This window comes from Chrysoperla carnea, chromosome 3 (genome assembly GCF_905475395.1).
Source record: "Chrysoperla carnea chromosome 3, inChrCarn1.1, whole genome shotgun sequence".
NCBI classification, from domain to species: Eukaryota; Metazoa; Arthropoda; class Insecta; order Neuroptera; family Chrysopidae; genus Chrysoperla; species Chrysoperla carnea.
The window spans coordinates 88,067,456-88,091,815 of NC_058339.1; the positions used below are offsets into that span (position 1 = coordinate 88,067,456).

At 31.1% G+C, this 24,360-nt stretch overlaps 4 protein-coding genes across 6 annotated transcripts; all 4 read right to left on the minus strand.

The window, feature by feature from the left end:
• Positions 1-505: 505 nt before the first annotated feature.
• On the minus strand, positions 506-3,035 carry LOC123296591. Its single transcript, XM_044878124.1, has 4 exons — positions 2,804-3,035; positions 1,977-2,146; positions 1,521-1,687; positions 506-780 (listed from the first exon to the last, which is right to left on the minus strand). The coding sequence occupies exons 1-4, from the start codon at positions 2,991-2,993 to the stop codon at positions 573-575; spliced, it is 735 nt and encodes a 244-aa protein (XP_044734059.1). The 5' UTR covers positions 2,994-3,035; the 3' UTR covers positions 506-572.
• A 1,186-nt stretch (positions 3,036-4,221) lies between these two features.
• Positions 4,222-7,392, minus strand: LOC123296590 (UDP-glycosyltransferase UGT5-like). Its single transcript, XM_044878123.1, has 7 exons — positions 7,310-7,392; positions 6,535-6,736; positions 5,888-6,307; positions 5,427-5,634; positions 5,139-5,364; positions 4,578-4,797; positions 4,222-4,516 (listed from the first exon to the last, which is right to left on the minus strand). The coding sequence occupies exons 2-7, from the start codon at positions 6,720-6,722 to the stop codon at positions 4,231-4,233; spliced, it is 1,548 nt and encodes a 515-aa protein (XP_044734058.1). The 5' UTR covers positions 6,723-6,736; positions 7,310-7,392; the 3' UTR covers positions 4,222-4,230.
• Positions 7,393-9,792: 2,400 nt separating this feature from the next.
• LOC123296589 (sterol O-acyltransferase 1-like) lies at positions 9,793-13,936 on the minus strand. The gene is made up of 8 exons (XM_044878121.1): positions 13,800-13,936; positions 13,335-13,414; positions 12,638-12,768; positions 12,203-12,373; positions 11,797-11,945; positions 11,077-11,392; positions 10,740-11,013; positions 9,793-10,368 (listed from the first exon to the last, which is right to left on the minus strand). Exons 1-8 carry the CDS (start codon positions 13,840-13,842, stop codon positions 9,931-9,933), a joined length of 1,602 nt encoding a protein of 533 aa, XP_044734056.1. The 5' UTR covers positions 13,843-13,936; the 3' UTR covers positions 9,793-9,930.
• A 1,849-nt stretch (positions 13,937-15,785) lies between these two features.
• On the minus strand, positions 15,786-24,323 carry LOC123296588 (chitinase-like protein PB1E7.04c). 3 transcript variants are annotated; one of them, XM_044878119.1, is made up of 6 exons: positions 24,168-24,323; positions 23,889-24,091; positions 22,214-22,411; positions 21,740-22,045; positions 16,706-21,042; positions 15,786-16,390 (listed from the first exon to the last, which is right to left on the minus strand). In XM_044878119.1, the coding sequence occupies exons 1-6, from the start codon at positions 24,185-24,187 to the stop codon at positions 16,268-16,270; spliced, it is 5,187 nt and encodes a 1,728-aa protein (XP_044734054.1). In that variant the 5' UTR covers positions 24,188-24,323; the 3' UTR covers positions 15,786-16,267. The 3 variants fall into 3 exon arrangements, with proteins under 3 accessions (XP_044734054.1, XP_044734055.1, XP_044734053.1); XM_044878120.1 differs by having other exon boundaries at positions 17,213-21,045; XM_044878118.1 differs by having other exon boundaries at positions 16,706-21,045.
• Between the last annotated feature and the right edge of the window lie 37 nt (positions 24,324-24,360).

Below are 24,360 nucleotides of genomic sequence, written 5' to 3' on the forward strand. Positions count from 1 at the left end.
TCGTGATGACAGACAGACGGACATACGGAAATGGACTAATTAGATGATTCTATGAACACCTAAGCCAAAATTTTATTTGTAGCATCAATATTTTTAAGCGTTACAAACTTGGGACTAAACTTAGTAAGTATATTATGTATATTTCATATATACATGGTATAAAAATTCATATCTTGCGATTTATTGAACGAACGTAATAACGAAACTTGCTAATTAATAAAACTCATAAAATGGGCAGTAAAGATTTTTGAAGAAAATTAACTGATCTACAAAAAATTATTTTATTAAGTTTGTTAAGACCACTCAAAAGCTTGTTTATTTTTCTTGAAAATGAACTTAAAAAAAGTTTCCGTACAAGCTTTTTGGACCAAGATATCGCTTCTAAACTTCATATAAAAATTTGCGATATCATTTCTTACCTTTTCAACTCTCTTGCAAAGCCCCAAAACTAGAAAGTACAAGTTTTCAAACCAGCTATTTAGAAATAGATTTAATTGGAACAAGCTATTTAGAAATAGATTTAATTTTGGAATGTAATAGCAATTGTCTAACATTGTTTATATAATCATATTTTAATTTAAATCAATAGTTTTATACCAAAGTTGTGTAACAGGATGTTTTATATTTGCCAAAGGTAAATGTGGCAATACTTTATGAATATCTGCATATTTTGTTTCTTCTAAAAATATAAAACCTGCTTTACGAGCTGCAGCTTGACTTCCTCCGCTTGTAAATTGTGTAGTGGTTAAAGGAATTTTTAACGCTTTACAAAATTCAGTCCTGAAAATAAAAAATTGATTTTATCAAACAAATTTTAGAGGTAAACCCAATTTAGACGGTCAAAAGATAACTAAAAACCGGCCAACTATTTCGAGAGAAGGAAAGTTATTAAATTATTGTACAGTAACCTTGCTGTTAGAAGGGGGGTGTTCCTAACCTTGTGGAAATAAGTCTGTTTTGGAACAGAGAAAATTCAGAAAAAGAATATATGAAGTAAAACAATCTCTGAAAAATTCTGAAAACATTAAATAAATTATTAATCAATCATTTAATGACAGAAAATTATAATAGATTGAGACTCTTTCGGAAGAAATATTCTAAGTTACTAAAAATTTTTCAGAAAAGTAGTAATAAAGTAGAATATTTCTTTCGAAAGAGTCTCAATCTGTTACCATATTTTGTCATTAAATGATTGATTAATAATTTATTTAATATTTTCAGAATTTTTCTGACTATTTTAAATATGGTTTTACTTCACATATTCTATTTCGGAATTTCAAAACAGTTCCAGAACTAGATTTATTTCCACAACGGTAGCATCAAATTCACTAGTTCTGAGTTCTTATGATGTTGGCCCAATGATCAATGCAAGTTTTTAGGATTTCTCTTTTATTGCGCAAACTTCAATTAAATCAATTTAAGTCGACGAATCCGAATGAGAATCCTACCTTTCCTCCACCTGTTTGATTCTCGAAATAGTTGTCTCGATTTGTATCATGTATTTTACAGTTTATGTGTACCTTGCTTTTAAGATTTCTGTTGCAAGACCTAAACCACGATATTTTCTGTTAATAGCCAAACCAACTGCTTTTAAACATACTGATACGCCAAATTTTTCAAATTCATTAATTTTTTTATCAGCTTCCAAAAATACACTGATGTAGTCTTTAAGTAATGGTGACGTTGGCTGCAAGAAAATTTACAATATACTATTTTATTTACGTTGTACCTATAACTCCTAACGGAAGCCATGTCAATATTTGTTCTGATTTGGTTGGCAATTGGTATGACCATTGGATCAAGCTTGGGGATAAAGATTCCTCAATATTGCGTTCAGTGCTGTAATCGTAAAATCAGCAGAAGGACTGACAATCCAAGACTTGAATTATTTGGGCAAGACCTAATAAACCGAGGCTTGGCAAACTAATTGATGGCTCGACTAGAACCCCAAAGTAAAAAAACAAAATACTTATTACAATATCTGAATACGAATCTTCTGGTTCCATGGCAAGGGTCATATTACATCCAACCAATTGTTTCGATCCATCGTTTTCAATTTTAAAACAAACCAAAGGAGTTTTCGCATTAACTATTTCAGAATAGAATCCTTCTAGATATGGCTTGCTTTCAGCATCATTTATAACATCTTAAAAAAAATGCAAAAATTATTTTATTACAAGCTACAAGCTTTTATTTAACTTTGCAATGCACATATGTATGTGTATGTATAAGTATGTATGCAAGTATGTATGTATTTATGTTTGTCCGGTTGTAATCTTGCAACTCAATTTTAAAGCACTTATTGCCAACCGATTTAGCTGAAATTTTGCATGTACGTTTAGTTTCATTTTTTATATACATGCGGTTTTTAGTCTCAAATTAAAAATTTAAATAGAAAATACTTTTTAGAGCACAAGCTTTTATTGAAAGTAGAAAATAATTTTTTACTATTAAGCAAAATTGACAATTTGGATAATACAGTTCATTGAAAAAACGTTGAATTGTCGCTATACCACGAAAAGGCGTGTATTTGAATAAATTTATCATGATCCAAAAACTAAAATTCAAAAAAATTACATTGATATCTTCTACCGTTTTATTTCTATTTCAAATTAAAAATGTATAAACTTAATTGGATCACCCTATTGTATCTTTTCAAATATAGTTCCAAAAATTAAAAAAAAAATTATATTGAACAGAATTTATAATTTTTTTGAGTAAAAATTCAAAAACATGCCAAAAAGAGGGAAATGAAAGCATTTTAGCAAGTTTTTTTTTTTTCAAAATAAAAATATACACTTACCAAAACATTCTGCAACCGGTTCATCAGCCCAATAATACTTGAGCATATGATCTATCATGTCTGGTAGAATATCAATGGTGGCATCTTGAATTTGAAAATTATAAATTTCATCACTAGTTTTGGATTTTACTTGATATTCTCGCCATACAGATGGATATGGAACTTTTGGATCTCTTTTCCATTTACCCATTTTAAAATATTATGAGATTTGAACACAGGAAATTGTTAAATAAATTTGTGAAGTGTTGAAGTAATCTTATTTAATTAAAACTAATTTTAAATCAGAATTATAAATAGTATACAAATAAGTGTGTATACAAAAACATATTCAATGCGTATATGGTTCAGTAGTAGTTTATAGATGTATGACTAGATTTTACCCGATTGCCAATTGAAGTAGGATAATAATTTTCGAGGAGTGATTTCTTTTTTTGGGAAGCTGGTAAAATTTAAAATAACGCTTAAAAATATTGATGCTACGAAAAAAATTTTAGTATAGGTGTTCATAGAATCACCTAATTAATCCATTTCCGGTTGTCCGTCCGTCCGTCTGTGGACACGATAACTCAAAAACGAAAAAAGATATCAAGATGAAATTTTTACAGCGTACTCAGGACGTAAAAAGTGAGGTCAACTTCGTAAATGAGCATCATAGGTCAATTGGGTCTTGGGTCCGTAGGACCCATCTTGTAAACCGTTAGAGATAGAACAAAAGTTAAAATGTAAAAAATGTTCCTTATCAAAAATTGTAGCTCGATCGCATTGCCACCTCCCCCTGACGTAGCTTTTGAACTAATTCTCACCCCCCCCCCGCTGTTGACCGGGCCATATGGTTTATAGATGTATCCCACATATCCCACTTTTAGCTATGATATTCTAAAATGTTTAATCTTGTGAAAGGATTACTTTTATCTTACTTTAAATAAAAAAACTATAATTGTTTCCAATATTTATTTCTATTTGTCTTTTCCGTTCATAAACAGAACTACCTAATTATATTAGTCTTATCAGTTTCAAATGTCAATAACAAGGCGTGTGTATGTGACTTTTAAAAACAGACCAGGTCCGTGCGCACATAGGGAGATTAGGGGTCAAAGCCCTCTTCCAATGAGAATCTATATAAAGTGCCAATAATATAATCCTGTATAAATGCTGCGCCTACCCTGATGGAAAAAATATTTGAAGAAAGAATAAGAAATTCTGAAAAAGTTTTAGGAAATTTGAATTTCTCAACGTTTTCGGACTAGTCTAATTCAGAGTTATTCAGAGTTCTTAATACTTTTTTAAAGTTTCTAAGACTTTTTCAGAGTTTCCTAAGACTTATTAAGACTTATTCTTTTTTCAAATATGTTTTCCACCAGGGATAGCAAGACCGATTTATTTACAATTGAATTACAAAACAAAATAAAATAGTAACCTAATACTAATTAATTAGTTTTCTGTTTATGTGGATTCTTAGAACCAATAAATTGTTTAATTATTAATTTAATTAAAAAGTAAGTAACACTTAAAACAATTAAAACTAATATAATTGAAATGAACATAACATCGTACATGTAATATTGATACCAAGTTAAGTTCACACTGTACGGTCGTAAATGTGGCGCTCCTTTATGTCTGATCACATATTCAATCCAATAAACTGCGGTTTCCATTGCAGACATTGGTCGATCTTTGTATAATTCTGACAAATATTTCATATTTCTTTCGTATCTGTAAAATAAACAAAGTTTTAAAATTTAATTCAAACTTTATCGAACGTTATTTAACTTACTTAGGATCGTATAAAACTTTGTTTAACGCATTTAAAATATTTGTTTTCGTTAAAGTTTCGTAGGATAATTTTTCTGCAATGCCCTTTTCAACATATTTTCCAATATTTAAATCTTGATCACCAAAGAATGGAAGACCAATTAAAGGTGTTCCACATGCAATTGCTTCTTGAGTACCCATCAAACCTCCATGCGTAATAAATACTTTTGTTTTTGGGTGACCTATAAAATTAGATCTTTAATAATATTTGTAAATTAGTCATAAATTAACGTGCTTGTCCTTAATTCGAGAGTCCATAAAAGTTTTCTTAATTTATCCAAAAATTAAAATAAAATATTGCAGGAAAGTAAGATTTCCTGGCCTGTGAAAAACAAAAGTCGAAGCGAAACTTTTTATTTCATACTCCAGGGCTTCCATGAAATAATCAACTTGAGTGGCTTGTTGGAGTATTGCTTCCTTATAAAGGTCGATCTTCTCGGATCAAATTGCGGCCGAGGCCGTGCTTTCGGTTTGGGGATCAAGAAATATAATTTTATGAAATAATTAAAATTGAATATCATACATAAAATCTCTAATTGTGGTAACCATGTATCAAAATAGATATTTTTCGGTATTGGTGCAGGAAATTTATCTTCCTCGCCTTTCCAAATCACAGTAAACGGTAATTCACCAAAAGCATCCAATAATGCTCGCTGTTTTTCGATTGTAAATGATTCAGTTCGTATCATTGAACCCAAACAGAAATAAATCACACCATTCTTTGATTCATTCAAAACTTTTTCCAAGTTCTGTAAAAACCATTCTAATTAGATCAAAAACTACTTGGAATAAGCCATGACAATCAACTTACAGTTGGTAATTTTCCAGTTGGTTTTCCAACATGAAGTCCAGCCACTTCCACAACATTTGGTGGCATCGGTCTGGCCCCATTTATACTGAAATGACTGTTTACAATCAATAGACTTGTGTTTTTTATAAAATTTGACAAAGATGGTAAGTTTGGATCCAATTTTTCACGTACAATTTTATTTGATTCACTGAGAGTTAGGTAATTAAACCTAAAACGTAAGTTTTCAGTATTAAAATATTCATCCTTTGCATTTCTTGAAGAAAATTAATGTTTACGGAAATAAATCAAATGTTTTTGAGTCGATCCATTATAATGACTTTCATAGTAAAATTTTTTAAACCTTGGCTTGCATTTTCGTAGAGATCTCATAATTTTTACCCATGAATCTTGCTATCATGTATAGAAAGAAGTTTTCGAATCCGAAAGGTTCGATATATATTACAGGTTGCATAAGCACTTACCTAAACTTGGAGTAAACATTTAACATTGTATTAATAAATCGTTCATATAACGACATATTTTCCGTGAATGGTAACAAATAATTTGGTATGTACGATGGATTATCTGGTAAACCAAATCGATCTGGTATCCATGGAAGAGCCACACTACTTACAATTGCAACTGTGGGTACTTTAAATGAATGGGCAAACGCTAGCATACAATCTGTTCCAAAGATTTCTGTTATGATTACATCATATTTATGTTTCGATTTATAAAGATCTTGTATTTTCGTTTGATTTAAAACCATTTCGCATATTCCATTACCTCCTAGTAAAGCAATAAAATCGATACAAACAATTGGAGTCCATTCTGACATCACATCCACTGTTAAACTATTTTTAATAGATGGCATAGATCCTTCAATACTTATGTCATTGTACCTAAAATGGAATAGAAATTTTATTAAACTTAATTTTTTAATACCCTCCAATATTTCACGCGCGTTTTATTTGTAGATTTCTTCTTTGAAGATTACTTCTCTGTATTTATTCGGATACCGCTTGACCGATACCATCAAATATTGTGGAATTTGCGGATCGACGGAGAAAGCATGCGAATTAAACTGCAAAAAACGCACATTGGCTAGAAATTTTTCGAATTTTTATACCTAGGTATTGGTTTTCTTTGTGGAAAATGTGAGACAACATCAACCGTATGCCCCTTTTCAGCTAAACCTTTCATTAATGCCTCAAACATAGCCCAATGACTTGTGCCATGAAATGGAAATAATCCCAAAATTCGAGCTCCATAATTTTCATTTATAAGTAAAATTAAAAGCAGGAATGTAAATTTCATTTTTGTTTAAATACCTGTAAATTAGAATATATATCATCAAAAATTATATAATTCATCGATTTTAGAAAAACTTCGGAAAATCAATTTACCAGTAAACTACTGACAAGATTTAAATCAAGAGAATGAAGTGATAGAATATTTTCAAATTTACCCAAATTTGATATCAAATAAAAGGACATGATGTGTACATTAAAAAACTGTGAGTTACATGAAAGTCAGTTAGTTCAGCCGTTTAAAAGTTGTGAACTATTTTATCGGGGTTTTATCAAATTTCATAAAATTTAGTAGATAGGTACTCTCGACTATTTTTATGCAACCATAATGTCTCACAGCGAAGCGTGACAGGGTACAGCTAGGGCTTTTGACCAAAAATTAGGATTCCACACCAAAATAATAAAATCTACGAAATTGTGAACAAAAGGAGATAAGTGCTGGCATATTTAGTAAAGGCTATAACACAATTATCTTTGTGTTTAAAATTGAAGTTGTCCAGCGAAGCGAGTTATAATTATAATTAGTCATTTTTAGCAACAACATAATTTTTTTTAAACAAATTATATGAAAGAAATAAGAAGTTAAAATTATACCTCGAATTTTCTAATTCTCGATAAATAATTGAGCACTTAATTGTATTGATAACTTTTTATACAGAATCATTGATGTTACTTTGAGCGACGACCAACAATTGAACTTGAACTGTTAAGAATCCTTAATTAATTAAGCTTAATTATTGATTTAATCAGTTATCTTCATTTTGTTGAGATATTAGTGGTATTATTAGTCTAGACGCTATCGAATATTGCGTATCCAAAAAAGGACGCTTGTTATCTACCACTTTATAATAACTTGGACCACTCTGTATACTTAAATAAACTGAGCACAAAGAGTATATGCAATAAACATTACATGAATGGTACTATATGCATCATAAATTGAAGCTTGAACTGCAGCTCGAAAAATTAACATTTTTTTGAGTTATATACTAACGAAGGTTTTATTCGGAATCTCTAATTAGAATTTAGATCAATCACACGTGTGCAGAAATCATCCAAAGGGAGGTTTCAAACTTTTGTTCATGATTTTATGTCATAAAGTTAATAAAAATAAGAATCTCTTTTTTTCTTATGTCGAAACTAAATTTTTTGGACGAAACCGAACTTTCAGTGGGACACTACTATATTGTTCAAATTTTTGTGGAGATATTCTAAATAGGAAAAGGGTAGGGGATTGACGACTAAAACCCCCCCCCCCGCTCGTGTCTTAATTAGACCAATTAATAGTATTTTTCCGTTTTGGTTTTGTGCAGAGTCTTTTGAACCCTTCGACATAGAAGAATTGGACAATATTAGCAAAGGAAAAGGAGAAAAAACAATTTAGTTTCTATAATTGAATATTTAGACAAATTTTCAACTGTACGAAATTAATGCAGTTTTTTTAGATTAATTGATAGCACCTAGACTATAAGCATACTACTCAAAACATAAGATTAAAGAAACAATTGTATTTGTAGTAATCATTTTTATTAATATCAACAAAAATTAATTTAAATAGTTTATTATCTTATTTTTTTGATATTTAAATATATCAATTTACTGTTACTTTGTAAGGAAAGATAACTGATAAGATAAACTAACAAAATATATTTTATCTACTCATGCAGGATAATAAGTACTTCCGTGTAACAAATTGCCTAATACGTAACGTATACACGTGAAATTTATTTAAAATTGTCTCATTTAATTGGAAAATTGTTAAATAAGAATAAGTATTTGTTTATTAATACCTCGTATAATAATTATCATTTATTATTTATTGAATAATATTCTGACAGCATAAAAATATATATTTTAAAATTGGCGCGTAATGTAAATCAATAATAATGAATAAATACGTCTTGATTTAAATCAGAGACTATATCAGTAAATTTTACCGATATATTCTCTGATTTAAATCATAGATGACTGCATCTATGCATATTGACAGTCTAAAAATTAAAAAAATCTTTAAAAACTATATCTGACTTAAGTGATATTTGCCGTTTTTAACCAAATTTTGATATCCTTTTCCTCAATCAGGAAGGTAGATATAAACATCCAGAATTAGTAATAAAATGTCGGTTAAATAGATTCAATTGCGGTAATTTTCATAATATCGTCTGAAATCATAAAGAAGACCTTTGTTGTGGCTAAATTTTCGTCGTTTTTTTTCCAAACTACTGATCTAATGAACCGAATATTTGTTTTTTTTTTTCTTCACTCCAAAACAGTTTTTGGGTTTATTTTAGGTGAATTTAGTGCTTTGAGAGTAGCTTGAAAAACTGATAAATATATATTGTTTTATTCGTGTGGTTCATTAGCTTGAAATATCGAGACGTATTTACCAAGGCTGGCGTACATGTCCGTTCTCGACACCTCAGAGTTTATTCATGAACTTTCTCCTGTTCTTGATCAGTCGTGTCAAAAAGGATATCATTGTTCTCCCGTAATGATCTGCACAGGTAAGAAAATAAAGCAATATTTTAAGAATGAATTATTTTAAAAAGATTTAAGAATATTAGTCTTAGAAATTTCTTAGAAATATTAGTAAATATTAGTCTTAGAAATACCACGCATTGAAATTATTAAAAACGAAAATGTGAGTGCAAGGATGCTGTGAAAGTTAATGTGATAAAAGTATATCCGCCTGTTTGTGCGAATTCTGCGATGAATACGAAATATGGAATTGCGGAAGCCAAGGCTCGCTTTAGAACAGACTCAACGCTACATGAATTTACAAGATCCGTTTTTGAATCATCGTCATATTGAATCAAATTTTGCTTTCATCTTTCCAAACAAATTGAAAAATTTTGATGAAGCATCTTGCGCTCAACTTTTTGAACATTTGGTATCCTTTATTTTTGCGCGATGATTCCCATGCCATCTGGGTAGAGCTATGGCGAATAAACTCATTGTCGGACCGGACGCCAAAAATTCATCATCAAATACCCAGCCTAAAACATTTAACAGCCCTAAGAATAGGGACCATGGAAACTGCAATTACCGGAGATTTGGGAAAACAAATAATAACCCAATTATTTATAAAAACATACATTTATTAAAATTGTAACAATAAACCTTATAACAGGCAAAAACATTTACCAAAAATAACTCTAATATAGAATAAATAATTACAATTTAGAAACGCTTTCCAAATCCAGGATACGAACAGCTCATTTATTACAGACCCATGAATGTGGAATTATAGATGCAAACATGGAATCATTCTGGTAATCACAATTACGACGAGCAAAAAACTCCATTGAATAGAAAGCAATCATTAAACCATTACCAAAACTTAATCCAGTCCACATAAACATGTTACCAGCATTTTTAGTTATTTTCTCTAATTGTTTTGTTATAAATATTGCAAATAATCCAATGCCAGCGAAAAAGAAAAACATAACCGGATAAAAGAATCCAATGGACATTGCAACAATATATTCATGGAATATGGATGAAATTATGAAAACACTTAAAAATGGAAATAATTTATTATTACGTCCAAAATTTTCATGTAAATCTTTATACACGTAATTGTACAGCCAATCATGGACAATTATATTCCATTTACGAAAATATTCACTAAAATTTGTTGCATTCCACCAATCCTATTAAAAAAATTCTTAGCTCAATAAAAGACTGCAAATAAATGACCTCGGGCGGACACTAGAGACACGAGAATACCACCAATTCTACATCGAATTTACAACCAAAAATTTTCTTTGGAGTTATTTATACTCTTTTTTTCAAAATTGGGTAAAAAAACACAAAAAATGTATTATTTTGCAAAAAAAATCATTTGTAAGGGTCAAATTTTCTACCAAAAAAAAAAATGCATGCTCAGGAGATCAAAATACATTGAAAAACTTAGGTAGGCCCTATCAATATAATCGATAATATAATCGATATGGACATTGGGAATTCCAAAATCATGATTTTTATTTCTACAAAGTAAAATTGTTTTCGAAATGTGCCATACCTTATAAAATAATCGATCAGCAAATCGTAAACCTTCTGCCCAAGCATTATGCCATGAATGTAAAAACAAATAAAATCCCGAAAAGTATATGAATAATGCTGGACAAGTCAGTCCAATAATTTTGAATAACAATTTTTTGGTCTCATAATGAACGGTTCCATAATCATCGAAAACATTAAAAATAAATCGTTCCGTGAGATTGCTCAATAAAAATAATACCATTATTGTTTCAAAAACGTTCCATAAAAGAAATCCCCAACGAATTTCTTTTGTTCTATAATCATAAAAACAATAAAATTATTTTCGAGATAAATGTGGAGAGATCACTTTTTTTTACCTTGGATAACTATCTTGATAAATCAACGTTGGAGCAAATAAAAAGTATAAGTACTTTGAAAATCCGGGTAAAATTTGATTTTGAACTCCAGTCTGTGGTTTGAGTGAATCGTTATGGTTTAACACCCGCGTTATATTACTGCGTACAAACGCATGACATTTCATCATAAACCGCGCTTGTTCACAAAAGAATGCCATTCCAGTTCCAAATGTGTAATGATTAAGCCGAACCAAATATGCAAAACCACACATAAAAGTAATTTGGTATAAAATATACAAAATTATCCATAAACGATCCCAAATATAAATTGAAGTCGCTGGAAAAAAAAAACATAAATTTTAAGGTATATTTCGAACTATGGTCCCGCCATCTGTGAGTAAGACAGTCAAGTTATCAGATATCTTTGTCGGTAATGTAGGTATATAGAAATGTTTAAAGATGAATAGAAAGTGTCGAATTTAAGGTGAAGACATCCTCCATAAATATGTATATGTGTAAATACTTTGAATGAGTGAATAGTTTTTGAGATATCGCCTAAAATCCTGTGCGAAAAGCTTTTTTCATAGTGAAACTGGAAATATCTCGAAAAATTTTCATCTTATCTTCGAATGAGGTGGTTTTTTTTTTGGACTTAATTCTCCATAATAATCGGGCTACGCGCTTGCTAATATTATTTCATAAAATATTGTATATTAAAAAAAAATCTATATTATTTCTTACTTTTTGGCGTTAATTGGACATGGATGTGAGCCCAAATACTAAAAAAAGTATATACAAATTGCGTTGCTACAAACATACAAATCCATAATATGGCAATCGTAAAAAATCCTTGAAATGTTGTTTGTATTGTGGACAGTCCAAAATTTATACTAAAAATTATTAAAATTACTAAATTAATTTAAAATTCCAAACAAAATGATAAGTAATCTTCAAATTTTATGTAATTCTTAGAAGTGACCAAAGAGTGCAAAATATCTCAGTATTAATTAGACGATATAATTAGAACAAAAATATTAATTTAAAAAAAAACTACTTTAGGAAAAATACTTTATTGTGTTGAAAAAATGGACGGATTAATTTTTCCTTTTTAATGAAAATTTTTTGTATTAAAATGAGTTATAATTACCTTCCAGTTTCAAAATAATCGCCAATGGAAGAATGCAAGAATAAAAACGAAATAATTACAACAAATATATTGTGAATTGTACTGATATGTTTGATATCGAATAAATCCGTTAACAGCGAATTTCGTGGAATAAATTTTTTATCACGTAATTGTCCATGACGACTTGTAGATCTAAAAATAATTTTTTCGAAAATTTAATTACCTAATATACGATGTGTTAACAATTTCTATGACACCATGCAGTATTTGTAGAAAAAGACGAAATAAAACTTTTTGAAAGACTATAAATTTCCGATATTTTACTTTATTTTCGAGATATCTAACTTTCGTGACTTTTCCAAAATAGTTTTATTTCGGCGAATTTTACAAAAATCATTTGATGGTCTCGCAACAGAAATTTCAGATTTATAAAACTCGATAGAACTGGAAACATACTTTTTATTATTTTTATTAAATAATTGATTGAATTCATGCGAGACTCCACATTTTTCGACATCTTTCATAATTTCCCCCACCAAAGTTGATAATTGTTCGTTAATATTTTCTAATGTTGAATTTTGTAAATCCTAAAAATAAAATTTGTCAAAAAATTGGTATCTTTTAAATTTTTAAGGTATTTCCAAAATATATCAGCTGATCGGGTAGTAACAGATTAATAATCTTTTTTTTTTAAAGAACAAGTGAAAACAAACAATTGACTGAATTAACTGTTGAAATACCTGTATAGAAAGTTTAATAAATTATTAATTCAAGATTACAGTTGAAGCTACCTGCAAATTTTCAACTCCCTAAAATGGACACTAAAGTTTTGCCCTAATTGGCGCCCTCAGAGGTAAATGCAATTATGTTTATGAAAAAATATTTCAAACAAAAGTTGTTTATATTTTATACGAAACATTTTTTATATGTAAACTTTTGTTCTATCTCTATAACAATTTACAAGATGGGTCCTACAGATCAAAGACCCAATAGACCCTATTTTGCTCATTTACGAACTGAAACTCACTTTTTTACGTCTTGAGTCAGTATATTGTGGTGAATTTCGTGAAGTTTTTGACAACCTAATAATAGTTTGGAAATACTTTAATTTTCAAAATTTAGATCTTTTGATTAATGAAAATAGAAAATTTACCTCCAATCGATCACGCATTTTTTGTAAGGACATATCCTTAAGAACCTCATCCATTTTTTGAAGTCCTTCAGGTTCACTGCCTGGAGAATTATAAACATTGTACTTTTTAGCAAATTTATTTTGTACGCCGTCCTTTGAAACTGTGAGCCCATATTAAAATCAAAATTCGGTGATTCATTTAAACTGTATTTTGAAATATTGATAGGTAACCGGTAGTTTCAATATTGAAATTATTTACCGAGTTTTTCGACCAGTTTTTATTTTAAAAAAATCCGTTGAAAAAAACAATGAATGAAAAAAATTACCGGCTTTTTTATTACAATCGATAAGGTTAAAAAAAGTTTCTACACCAAGATTACCTTTATAAATTCTCCAAAAAGCGGGTAAGGAATAATTAATGTTTTTCTGGGCTCACGGTATATTTCCATTTATTTAGAAGTTAAAAAAAAATAAATAAATACTCACTTCCAATACTGGCACTATCTTTAAAACGATTTCGTAAAACCATTTTTTTGGTTTTTTTGTGTTATAGCAATAAATTAGTCTCACAGCTCTTAACAATGGGATCGATATGTTATGAACTGATAATGTTTTTAATAACAAAAAAATCTATGATTTAAATTTCAAAGTACTTATTTATTAAAAGTTCAATTGTACTTAACTTAAATTTCATATAATGATTAGATTAGATTATTAAGTGCATATGAACTCGCAAACAAAGTGTCTCAATAGATCAATTTACTTAAGTCAATTATATAAAACTCGTAAATTATTTAAACTATTGAGTGTGACTTTTTTATGGTAGGGGAGCCCAAGAGGGGATTTGTGTAGTTACTCGAGCGCGTCAGATTAAAACATGGGGGGTTCCTTGGACCTTCCTCAGTACCTCCACCAAATATTAGTCCTAAATATGGGGGGACCCGCATAGCGCAGACGGTCAGATTAGTAAAAACAAAATTGCGAAGGGTAAATTAACTCGAACGCGTTAGATTAAGATATGGTGGATTAATTACATGATAAAAAATGTAAATTTCAATAATCTGATAATTTAAGCGAGACGAAAAGAAATGGGAAGTAAAATTTATTTTCGCACAAATACCACGGAAATAATAAATGAATCTTATCTATTTACTGTTCATAAAAAAGGGCTGACTGGCCAGCCCTGTTCTAACATTGAACTGACTGCCAATAATAACTGTTATTTATAGGCAATATACAATCTGTCTACTTTAAAAAATTCATTATAATACCACGTAAAACTACATAAATTAGAATCGCACAGAAATATTAAATTTTTGTGGAATAAAATCTTATTTCGTATATCAATCTGTATAAAATATTAAAATATTTTATTTGATAATAAAAGTTGACATGAAATATTTGGTTTAATCTTGTTTGAAAGATATTAATCAAAGTCTAACTAAATAATAATATTTACCAAAAATTGTTTAAGCTCTTTGTGAAAAAACCTCCATATACAAACTACTTATAATGTAATCACTGCACCTAAGTAGCCTAGAACAGAGAATATACCTTTACTGATATAGTCTCTGCCTAGAATATGCGAAGGGCTAAAGAAAAGGGACTGTTGTACATAATAGGATCAAAACATGTTATCTTTCTTTGGGTAAAATAATCTGTTCTATTAATAGTTTTTCTTAGATTATAGAATTTTATCTTTGTCATTAAACCTTATCTATTGGGAAAAAAATTACATTATTATCAAATGAGGTTGTCTTGTCAACTTTATGTCATACTTTACAGTTCCTAAGTGAAAACTTGATTGGATTACTTACCTATCTTGTTAAAATAAAATTTATATCAACAACAAGTGAAAACAAACAATTGACTGAGTTAATTTTTGAAATACCCTGTATAGAAAGTGTTAAATATCAATGCTTGCATTATTATACCATGTAAATGAAATATATCATAGTATATTAAGTTTAGTCCCAAGTTTGTACACCTAATAAATCCATTTCCGGTTGTCTGTCCGTCTGTGCCCGTAAGCACGATAATTGAAAAACGAAAAGAGATATCGAGCTGAAATTTTCATAGCGTGCTAAGGACGTAAGAAGTGAGTAAAAAATTATTCACAGAATCCCGGTAAACTCCTCAGCCTTCAAATTTTGTTTTATTTATAGACATTCGGGCTGCGTATTCGTTGCGTGCAGCTACATATATTTCACTAAGGCAGGTAAGGATTAAGAAAGAAAAATAACGTTTACAAATAACATTTTCTAGTATTATTTTATAGTTTTCGTGTTAAAAAGAGAAAATCAGGTACATTTTAACAATTATTTTTATACATTTTCTTTCTTTTTCATTATTTTTATACATTATTTACACAATCCAAAATACACAGATGTCTTTACTAAACATCAATCGCTAACTAAAACGATTTAAAAAGACGTATCATTTAAATTTACTCTCATTTTTTCATAACGCGCTTAAAGAAGTATAACTTCAAAAATGTATCAGATCTATTTCGTTCTATATTACCTACATTTTATTTTGAAGTAGATTTTCATTTCTGCCATCTCAAACTAATTTTCAAAAAAAAAATATTAACGATCACATCAGCATCATTTTCATTGATTTCCACCCACGATTACTCAAGGAATATTATGAATGAGATATGAAACGAAATATAAATTTTCATGGATCAATGAAAACACAGTGCAAGTCGGCAATCTTTTCCTTTTTCAAGTGGCCAAATTTTAATCTACTAATCAAAGTATGATAAACAAAACATTCGAAATCATTTCTGACTCGCTCCAAAAAGCCGCCTAAAACGTTAGTTAGCAATTTAAGTGTAGTACAAACATTTGTGAAAAAAAAAAATTAAAAAGGCCAACAAAAAAAAAATATTTATATATTTTTCATAAGATTTTCACCCCCTTGTTAATGTACACAAATCAATCCATGCTGGATTATTGTAAATTTGTATAATTTCCACAATTTTGTTGTGGTATTAAATTTGGAAGATTATTATTGATTGGAGCACGATGCTGGTGATACGTTGAATTCTCATACACTCCACTTGAACTCACTGGCTGTAAATTGAATTTTTTTAAGTGTTAGAAAGCAAAATTTAGGGGCACTAAGATATTGAAACCATTTCAGAATTAATTTGAAGGGAATTTATTCATTATAACGTATTGACTTAAAAAATAAATCGTATTTAACAGAATCTCTCCGAAAAACCCGGACATAAGCTAGGGGGAAACATTAGAGGGGTACCACAAATGGGTTCCTTGTACCTAGCCCAAAGGCTCTTAAACCACCTTGTTTGTTATCATTTATCAATAAAACCCGACCCAATTCTGATTTAATGGTTTCAATATTATAATATTAATTGAAAATGTTACCTTATTGATTTCCGGGAAAATTGTGCTTAAATTGAAGTTAGCTAAACTGTTTCCGCCAACGGACGATGGTACGTTGACGCCAGCCGTTGGTGTAGACACAATATTTTGTGTAGTTGGTAACGTAGGATTACGTGTCGCTAACGAAACGGACGTTGCTAGCGGTGGTAATAAATTACACGATGAAGTATAAGTAGACGCGATTAAATGATCTGGATGTTGATTTTTGGAATAACTTTGCGAATAAATCTGCGAAGAATTTGTATTATTTGTTGTGTTAAATAAATTTGGAACATGGAATGGATCATCTGTTGGCAGCAATGATGGTGAATTTGTCGATGATATTGACAAAAATCCTAAATCAGAAAAACCTGGCAATGTTGTTGTTGACGTACCGATTCCTCCCGAAGACGGCGGTGGTTCGGTTAAATTTGGTTTACGTTTATTAGTACGCTTTATATTCGAACATGGAACGGAAACATTTCCCGCAAGTTTACGATTATCTTTTACCTTTGAACAAGCTTTAATTTGATTCGATGCGCCCCCACTAGATGAAAATAAAGATGGTGTGTTATAATTATCATCAAATTCTTGATAATTTTGGAAGTTTTGATAATTTTGTGGATAATAGTTTGTGGATTCTTGAGGTGTTGAGTATTCATTGTTATAGAACGGTTGAATAGGATCAAATGTTGGTACATATCCACGTTTTGATGTTGAGTATGGATAATTTGTGGAACTTTGGCCACTAATTAAGGCCTCGGCAGAATATGTACTCGAACAATTTTTATATACATGTTTATTGGAGTCCGTTGTGTTTTTCATCCAATTTTGTGTCTCGTTTTGAGTATTATAATATCGTTCAACTGTTTTGTGTTCGATTTTAGATTGATTCTTATAAACATTTTTGTTATTCGAGGATTCTGTTTGTTTTACCCAATTTTGCGTCTCAAAAGTTGTGTCAGAAATATGTGGCACAAATGTAATCTCCTTGTTGCCACAATTATAGCGTTCGATTGGTTTTTGTTCACTTTTAGGTGGATTTTTATGATTTGAAGAGTCTGTGGATTGCTTTACCCAATTTTGGGTTTCGAAAGATGAGTCAGAAATTTGAGGCACAAATGTCGACTCCTTGTTGTTGCCACAATTATAACGTTCAATTGGTTTTTGTTCGCTCTTAGGCGGATTTTTGTGATTCGAAGGGACTGTAGATTGCTTTACCCAATTTTGGGTCTCAAACGATGTGTCAGGGGTATGAGGTACAAATGTGGATTCTTTGTTATTTCCACAACTATAGCGTTCATTGGATTTTTGTTCACTCTTAGGTGGATTTTTGTGATTCGAAGGATCTGTAGATTGCTTCATCCAATTTTGAGCGTCATATGGGATATCTGAAACATGAGATACAAATGAGGCCGCTTCTTTGCCACAACTGTTGTATCCTTCAATAGTCTTTGATTCACTTTTCGATGAACTCTTATCCGTGGGATGCTTTAACCAGTTTTGAGTTTCAAATGATGGTATTTCTGAGACATGAGTGTTACTGCAATGATATCGTTCAGTTTTTCGCTCACTTTTCGATACGTTTTTATGATTCGAAGAGTCAGTGGATTGTTTTAACCAATTTTGAGTGGCAAATGTCGTATTTGTAACATGAGACACAAATGGTGATTCTTTAATTGCGGGGCTACAATTATAATTTTCAACCGTTTTTTGATCGCTTTTTGGCGGATTCTTATCTGTGGATTGTTTAATCCAATTTTGAGTTCCATATGATGTGTTTGAAACATGAGATACAAATGGTGGCTCTTTAGTACCGGTACTACAATTATAGCTCTCAATTGTTTTAAAATCGCTTTTTGGTAGATTCTTGGAATCCGTAGATTGTTTCATCCAGTTTTGGTTCTCATAAGATATTTCTGGAACATGTGATACAAATGTTGACTCCTTACTTGTCGTGTTACAATTGTAGCGTTCGATTGTTTTTTGTTCATTTTTGGGTTGATTCTTCGATTGATCCGTGGATTGTTTGATCCAACTTTGGGTATCGTATTGAGAGTCAGCAACATGAGACGTAATGTATGATTTTTGTTCATTTTTTGTTGGATTTTTATGGTTACTCGAAGGGGATTGTTTGATCCAATTTTGGTTATTTGGGTATAGTGGTTCGGAAAATGTAGCCTCCTTGACACCGGCACTACAGTTATAATTTTTTTGTTCATTTTTCGATGGTCGATGTTGTTTTAAAGACGGTGCTTGTACTTTCCGTGGGGATGTTTTAATTCCACGCTGTTCCGATTTCCCGTGATCAACCAATTGACTGACAGACAAAAATGTATTATTCGGTGGATTCTCCGAATATTGTGGTTTGCTCGCCTTCCCTTGTTGATCTTTATTACTCCCGAAAGATTGTTTAACAATTTTTTTCGAGTAATATTCTTCCGTATTCGGAATAAAATCTTTTGAACTGTCATACTTCGCGCCAAGTGTATATGTTGAAGTCGTACTCAATGCTAAATCACCCATTAGCATGGGTAAAGTGGAAGGGGGTGCAATATTTACACTTGTTGTTGAAGACGATGTCCATAGATATTGTTCTTCTGTATAATTCCTCGAATCTCCTCCAACTTCTTCAATATATTTAAAATATTTTGTTTTCGTCGTACTTCCGCTACCAAAGTCTGGTAAAAATGACGTTGTATTATCTGACATTGTTGTGGAAGGTGTTGTCATCCAATTTACTAAAGGTTTTTGGGAGGATGTCACAGGAATACTTTTAAAATCAGGATATTTAAATTGTTCTCGATTGTTATAATTTGTAGTCGTGATTTTCGAAATGTATGGTGCTGATGTTTTTGTAATTTGTAAGTCTATGGTCGATGTGGATACAGTTCCAGAATTTGATAGGAGTGATGTGGAATTAGAATATGGTATGTCCGAATAATTGACTTCCATTGAGGAATTATTCGATGTGGGAAAAGATATCGAAGAAGTGGTTGGAAGCGATTTAGAATTTTTATTGCATGTAACCGGTGTATGTTCGTAATTAAAAATATGATTTTGAAATGATGGAATTTCTGGAATCAAAGTATTTGTATTAATTGTATCCAGAATATTTGCAGATCCTTTCAATTTAGGCTTTGGTTTGAAAGGATCTACTAAATTTTTTTTCGGTTTTACGGTTGTGGTGTAAAAATTTGGGATATTATCGAAGGAAATTTGTGACTCAGTGTGTTGTTTAGTTTCGATATTTCCAATTTGTAACAGTGTAGGTGGGTCATGTTGACTCTCGGAATTCTCGTCATCAGCGTTTTCAGTTTTTCCACCCGTTAGCGTCGATACCAATGGAAACGCTAATAAAAACGCGGCAGTTGGAGAAATTGATTCTGGATGTCGATTTTGAATGTTTAATGTCGAAAATAAATCATTAGAAAAATCTGAATGATTTTGTGTTGGAAGCGTAAGCGATAAATTTTCTTGGGGTTTCGATACTGTTGATACAGCAGAGTCCAAGATCGTTGAGGTTGATGTTTGAACCGTTACTGAAGTTGTTGGAATATCCAAAAATGATGTCACTGGTGAGGAAACGTTGTTTTCACCGGTGGTTTTCGAATTTTCGGTTTCTTTTACAACATCTTGTTGCGTCTTCTTTTCTTCGTTCGATGATTCCGTTTTAGCACACAAAGAGTCAACACTATAATTACTAACAGGAACTTTTTTCTCTGGAATTTCTTCACTCTTAGTGTCCTTACGAGGTTCATCTTCAGTGCTGTTTTTTTCAATTAATTTAGGAACTTTCTCCGGCGGTTGATTTCCGGTTTCCTTCTCAACACAGTCACATTTCTTTGGAGACGTGATTGTATTTTTACGCTTTATCGATTGTTTATCACTATTTTGGACAGTTATCGTAGATGTTTTACTATTTACGGCTTGTTTCTTTTGATTCTCTTTGCCAATCACTTTTCGTCCAAATTTCGATGTTAATGCAGGTATTGGAACTTTATTAACAGTTGTGGTTTTAGTGATTCCAGGCCGTTTAATAGCAATTCGTGGATATTGTTTTAAAATTGTCGTACTTTCATTTTTTCTGGTGTCGATAATATTTGTTTGAGGTGGTTTTCCGACTACAAGCAAAGTTTGATTTGTGGCAGGTGCTGTATTTGTCACTAATAATGTTGGCTGTTGAATAATTGTCGCAGGTGATGGGCCAGGTAATATTGGGAATACATTACCATTAGCTAGAATTAGTGTACCTGGACCTAAACTGGTTATAGAACGGGAATCTGTTGTGATTCCAGTTGCCATAATTGGTGTGGACAGTAGAGTGGAATTTGTAACGCCTGCTGCAAAATCGAATATATTATCTTTAGTCATACTTTCCCCGAAAATTAACAGAGAACAAATGAGTGTAAACCTGATATTGGTACCGGGACACAAAGAATTATTGTGAAGCCGAAGAGATTGCTAGATATGGCACAAGGCTGCCGAACACCTGAATGAGGATATCTCAAAAAAAGCTAATTTTAGATGTAGGGAGAAACGTACTTGAAGTACTACAAGAAAGATATGGTCTGGTTACAATCATATGAGTTCCGAAGACCTTATATAGTTTCAAAGGGAGCCAAAATTTTTGCAGAAGCTGTCACAGTGAGGAGGAGGAGACGATGTTTCATTTTCTCTGTCACTGTCCAGCTCTTGCCATGAGAAGATGGACTTACTTGTGGCAGCTTTTCTTTGACGACCTGTCCGACTTGAAGTCCGTTGACTTCAAAGCACTACTGCTGTTCTTAAGCAGCTTCAAATGGTTCATGGAGTAGTGGTCGAGAATGAGCCAACCCTTTTTCAGTATTACAACGGGTCCTATGGTCAAAGTGTATCCCACTCTAGGACAGTCACTCTGGCCTAACCTAACACCATTTTTTAATTTTTAGAAGAAATGGGGTGGTTTTTTTTTGAAGCTATAACGTTATATTCCAGAAAATGTGATTCAGCGTGACGAAGGGTCCAAAAAGAAGAAACAAAATGAATTTTCCTTACCATTTTTACAAGTAATCGTTGGATTATTGATAATAATCGATGAAGTTTGTGATTGTATCGAATTCGAATGGTACGGTACAATAGCCTTTGACGATGCCGTCGAATAGCTGGTCACATTCAACACTTGACTAGAGCTGTTCTGTGTTCCCACATTATTGTTGTAGTGTAAAACTTTTAAAGTTTTTGATTTTAAGGGTTTTTTAATTTTTTTATTTGTTTTAATTTTCTTATTTTCATTGTTTTTTGTTTTGGTCTTTTTTAATTTCACCTTTTTTGTATCTTTTGTCTTTTCATTTTCTTTCTCAGCTGTAAAAAAGGGAAAAATTGCAATGTAAAAATTCGAAAATCGAGTTCATTTAACGATTGGCTAAGTAACTTCCAAGAAAAACGATATCGATGATGAACTTTTGATACGTTTGCTCGAAAATTACTTACTCACTCGTTAAATTCGTCCCTAAAAAAAGTTCGATTTACCATTATTTACTTGTTCAGCTAAAATATCAGCTTTTTCTTTAGTAATTTTATTCGACCATAACTTTGGCTTACAGAATTGTTTATCTGCTTTTAATTCGGTTGGAATTCGTATTCCAGCATTTTGTAACAATGCAACTAATTGTTCGTTTCGATTCAATAATTTTTGAATGCGTGTGTCCAACATTTGTAAATCACGTTCTAAAAATGAAGAATATAAAATGTTAATTTTTAGGACAACCATTTCAGAACGACTGAAAATTTAAGACGCTGTTATTACGGCGACATACTAGTCCAAAAATTTGAAAAAATCGACTTTTTTGTGCATATTTTCAACGTTTAGACCCTTAAAAATATACCTTTAAACGGATTTTTCAAAATTTGAATTATTAACCCCCGAACTACAAAAAAGGGGTTTTATAAGTTTGACCGCTATGTGTGTGTCTGTCTGTTTGTGTTTATAATTTAATTTATTGGAGAGTGTTCTAAGCTATGTTTCAAGTGCGAATTTGGGGTACCGTACCCAAAAAAACTAAAAAATTGGCGATGATCTTCAAAATCGGCTCAGTTTGGAAAATGCTTTAAGGTAAAATTTAATTTAATGATTCCGTACTCGAAAATTGGTCGGGGTTTTTTAAATTTTGTAAATTTTCTTTGTTTTCGGAGATACAGTGAATTTTATGACGAAACATCTAAGCCGGCCGAGTAGAAGGCATCAAATAATAAATGGTAGATGTTGCCGGACGATTTGAGGACTCATTCATTCCAGGAACTCCAGTAGAAGAAGGTCGAATGCATGGATTTGGAATCGCTGATTAATCCAAAGTGAGTATTAAATATTATTATCCGACTTACTCAGCCGGAATTGTATCTCAAATTTTAAACGCTTTTTTCTCAATACAACTTTTTTCAAGGTGGTTGATATGATATCTCAAGTTTAACCCGATCGATTCATTTGGAAAGGGCTGGAATGTTGTCAACCAGGGTGCAAACTTTTTTTGATAGCCCCCACTTTACCAGTCTGTAATACGACATTGTATTTATTTTTTAACCCCCGAACCAAAACAGGGGTGTTTTACTGCTATGTGTGTCTGTCTGTGGTATGGAAGCGTCTGAACGGATGAACCGATTTGAATTTTTTTTTGTTTCGTTTGAAAGGTAATTTAATAGGGAGTGCTCTTAGCTCTGTTTCAAGTGCGTGTTTAGGGTTCCATTTTTTTTAATTGAAGTTGTTTCAAGGAGAGTTAAGACAATGCCGCCAACTTAGCCAAATCTTTGTTAATATAAAAGCTTTAGCTAATCATTAAACTATGATTAAGCTTTTGTATAAGACCGTATCAAAAATTAAATTGTATTGACATAGATCTTTCTAGGAAAACTTTCATCAATGGGAACTTATCATTTAAAGGGCTAGAAACATTTTTAATTTCCACACTATCAAAGTTTTATACATTTGTTTACGTTATTTCAGAATCAATCGATTTTATTTCAGAAAATGTAAATAATTTTTCAAATTTGTAAGTTTTATCTCGGATAGCAGAAATAAAACTAATAGATCTAATGTACAAATGATACTTTCCGAAATAAAGCTGTTAAATCTGATATTTTCTGGTCTTTCTAACCGTTCTGAAATGATTACGCCTAGCTTTAAACTTAAAGTTATTGAACAGAAACTTACTTAAATCATCGTGTAAACTTTGATCTCCATTAATTACTTTTTGCTTGAGTGTTTGTAACTCTTTGATATAACTTGTAGCTCCTTTCAAAATATCAGATTTACTGAGAGGTACTGATGGATCATATGAAGGTAAAACTTTGCTTAGACCATTAAATTGTGTTTTAAGCCGATTACGACGTTCTCGTTCCCATTGACGGCATTTTCTACAACATTTTTACAAATACATTTTGGTTGGTTTCGAAAATTTTTTGATAGGTTAAATTAAATTTGTATATTAACTTAGGCTCTCTTTTTGGCATTATAATTTAAATTCATCATATTTTTATGTGCTTTTACGTTTTTATTTTCGAATATCAAACATTAAATTTAATGAAAAATTGTCGAAATGTTTTACTGAAATTTGACATAATAATTAACTTTTTTGTTTTGGTGCAAGTTCTGACATCTATTAGCTGAACTTCGGAAGGCGGCC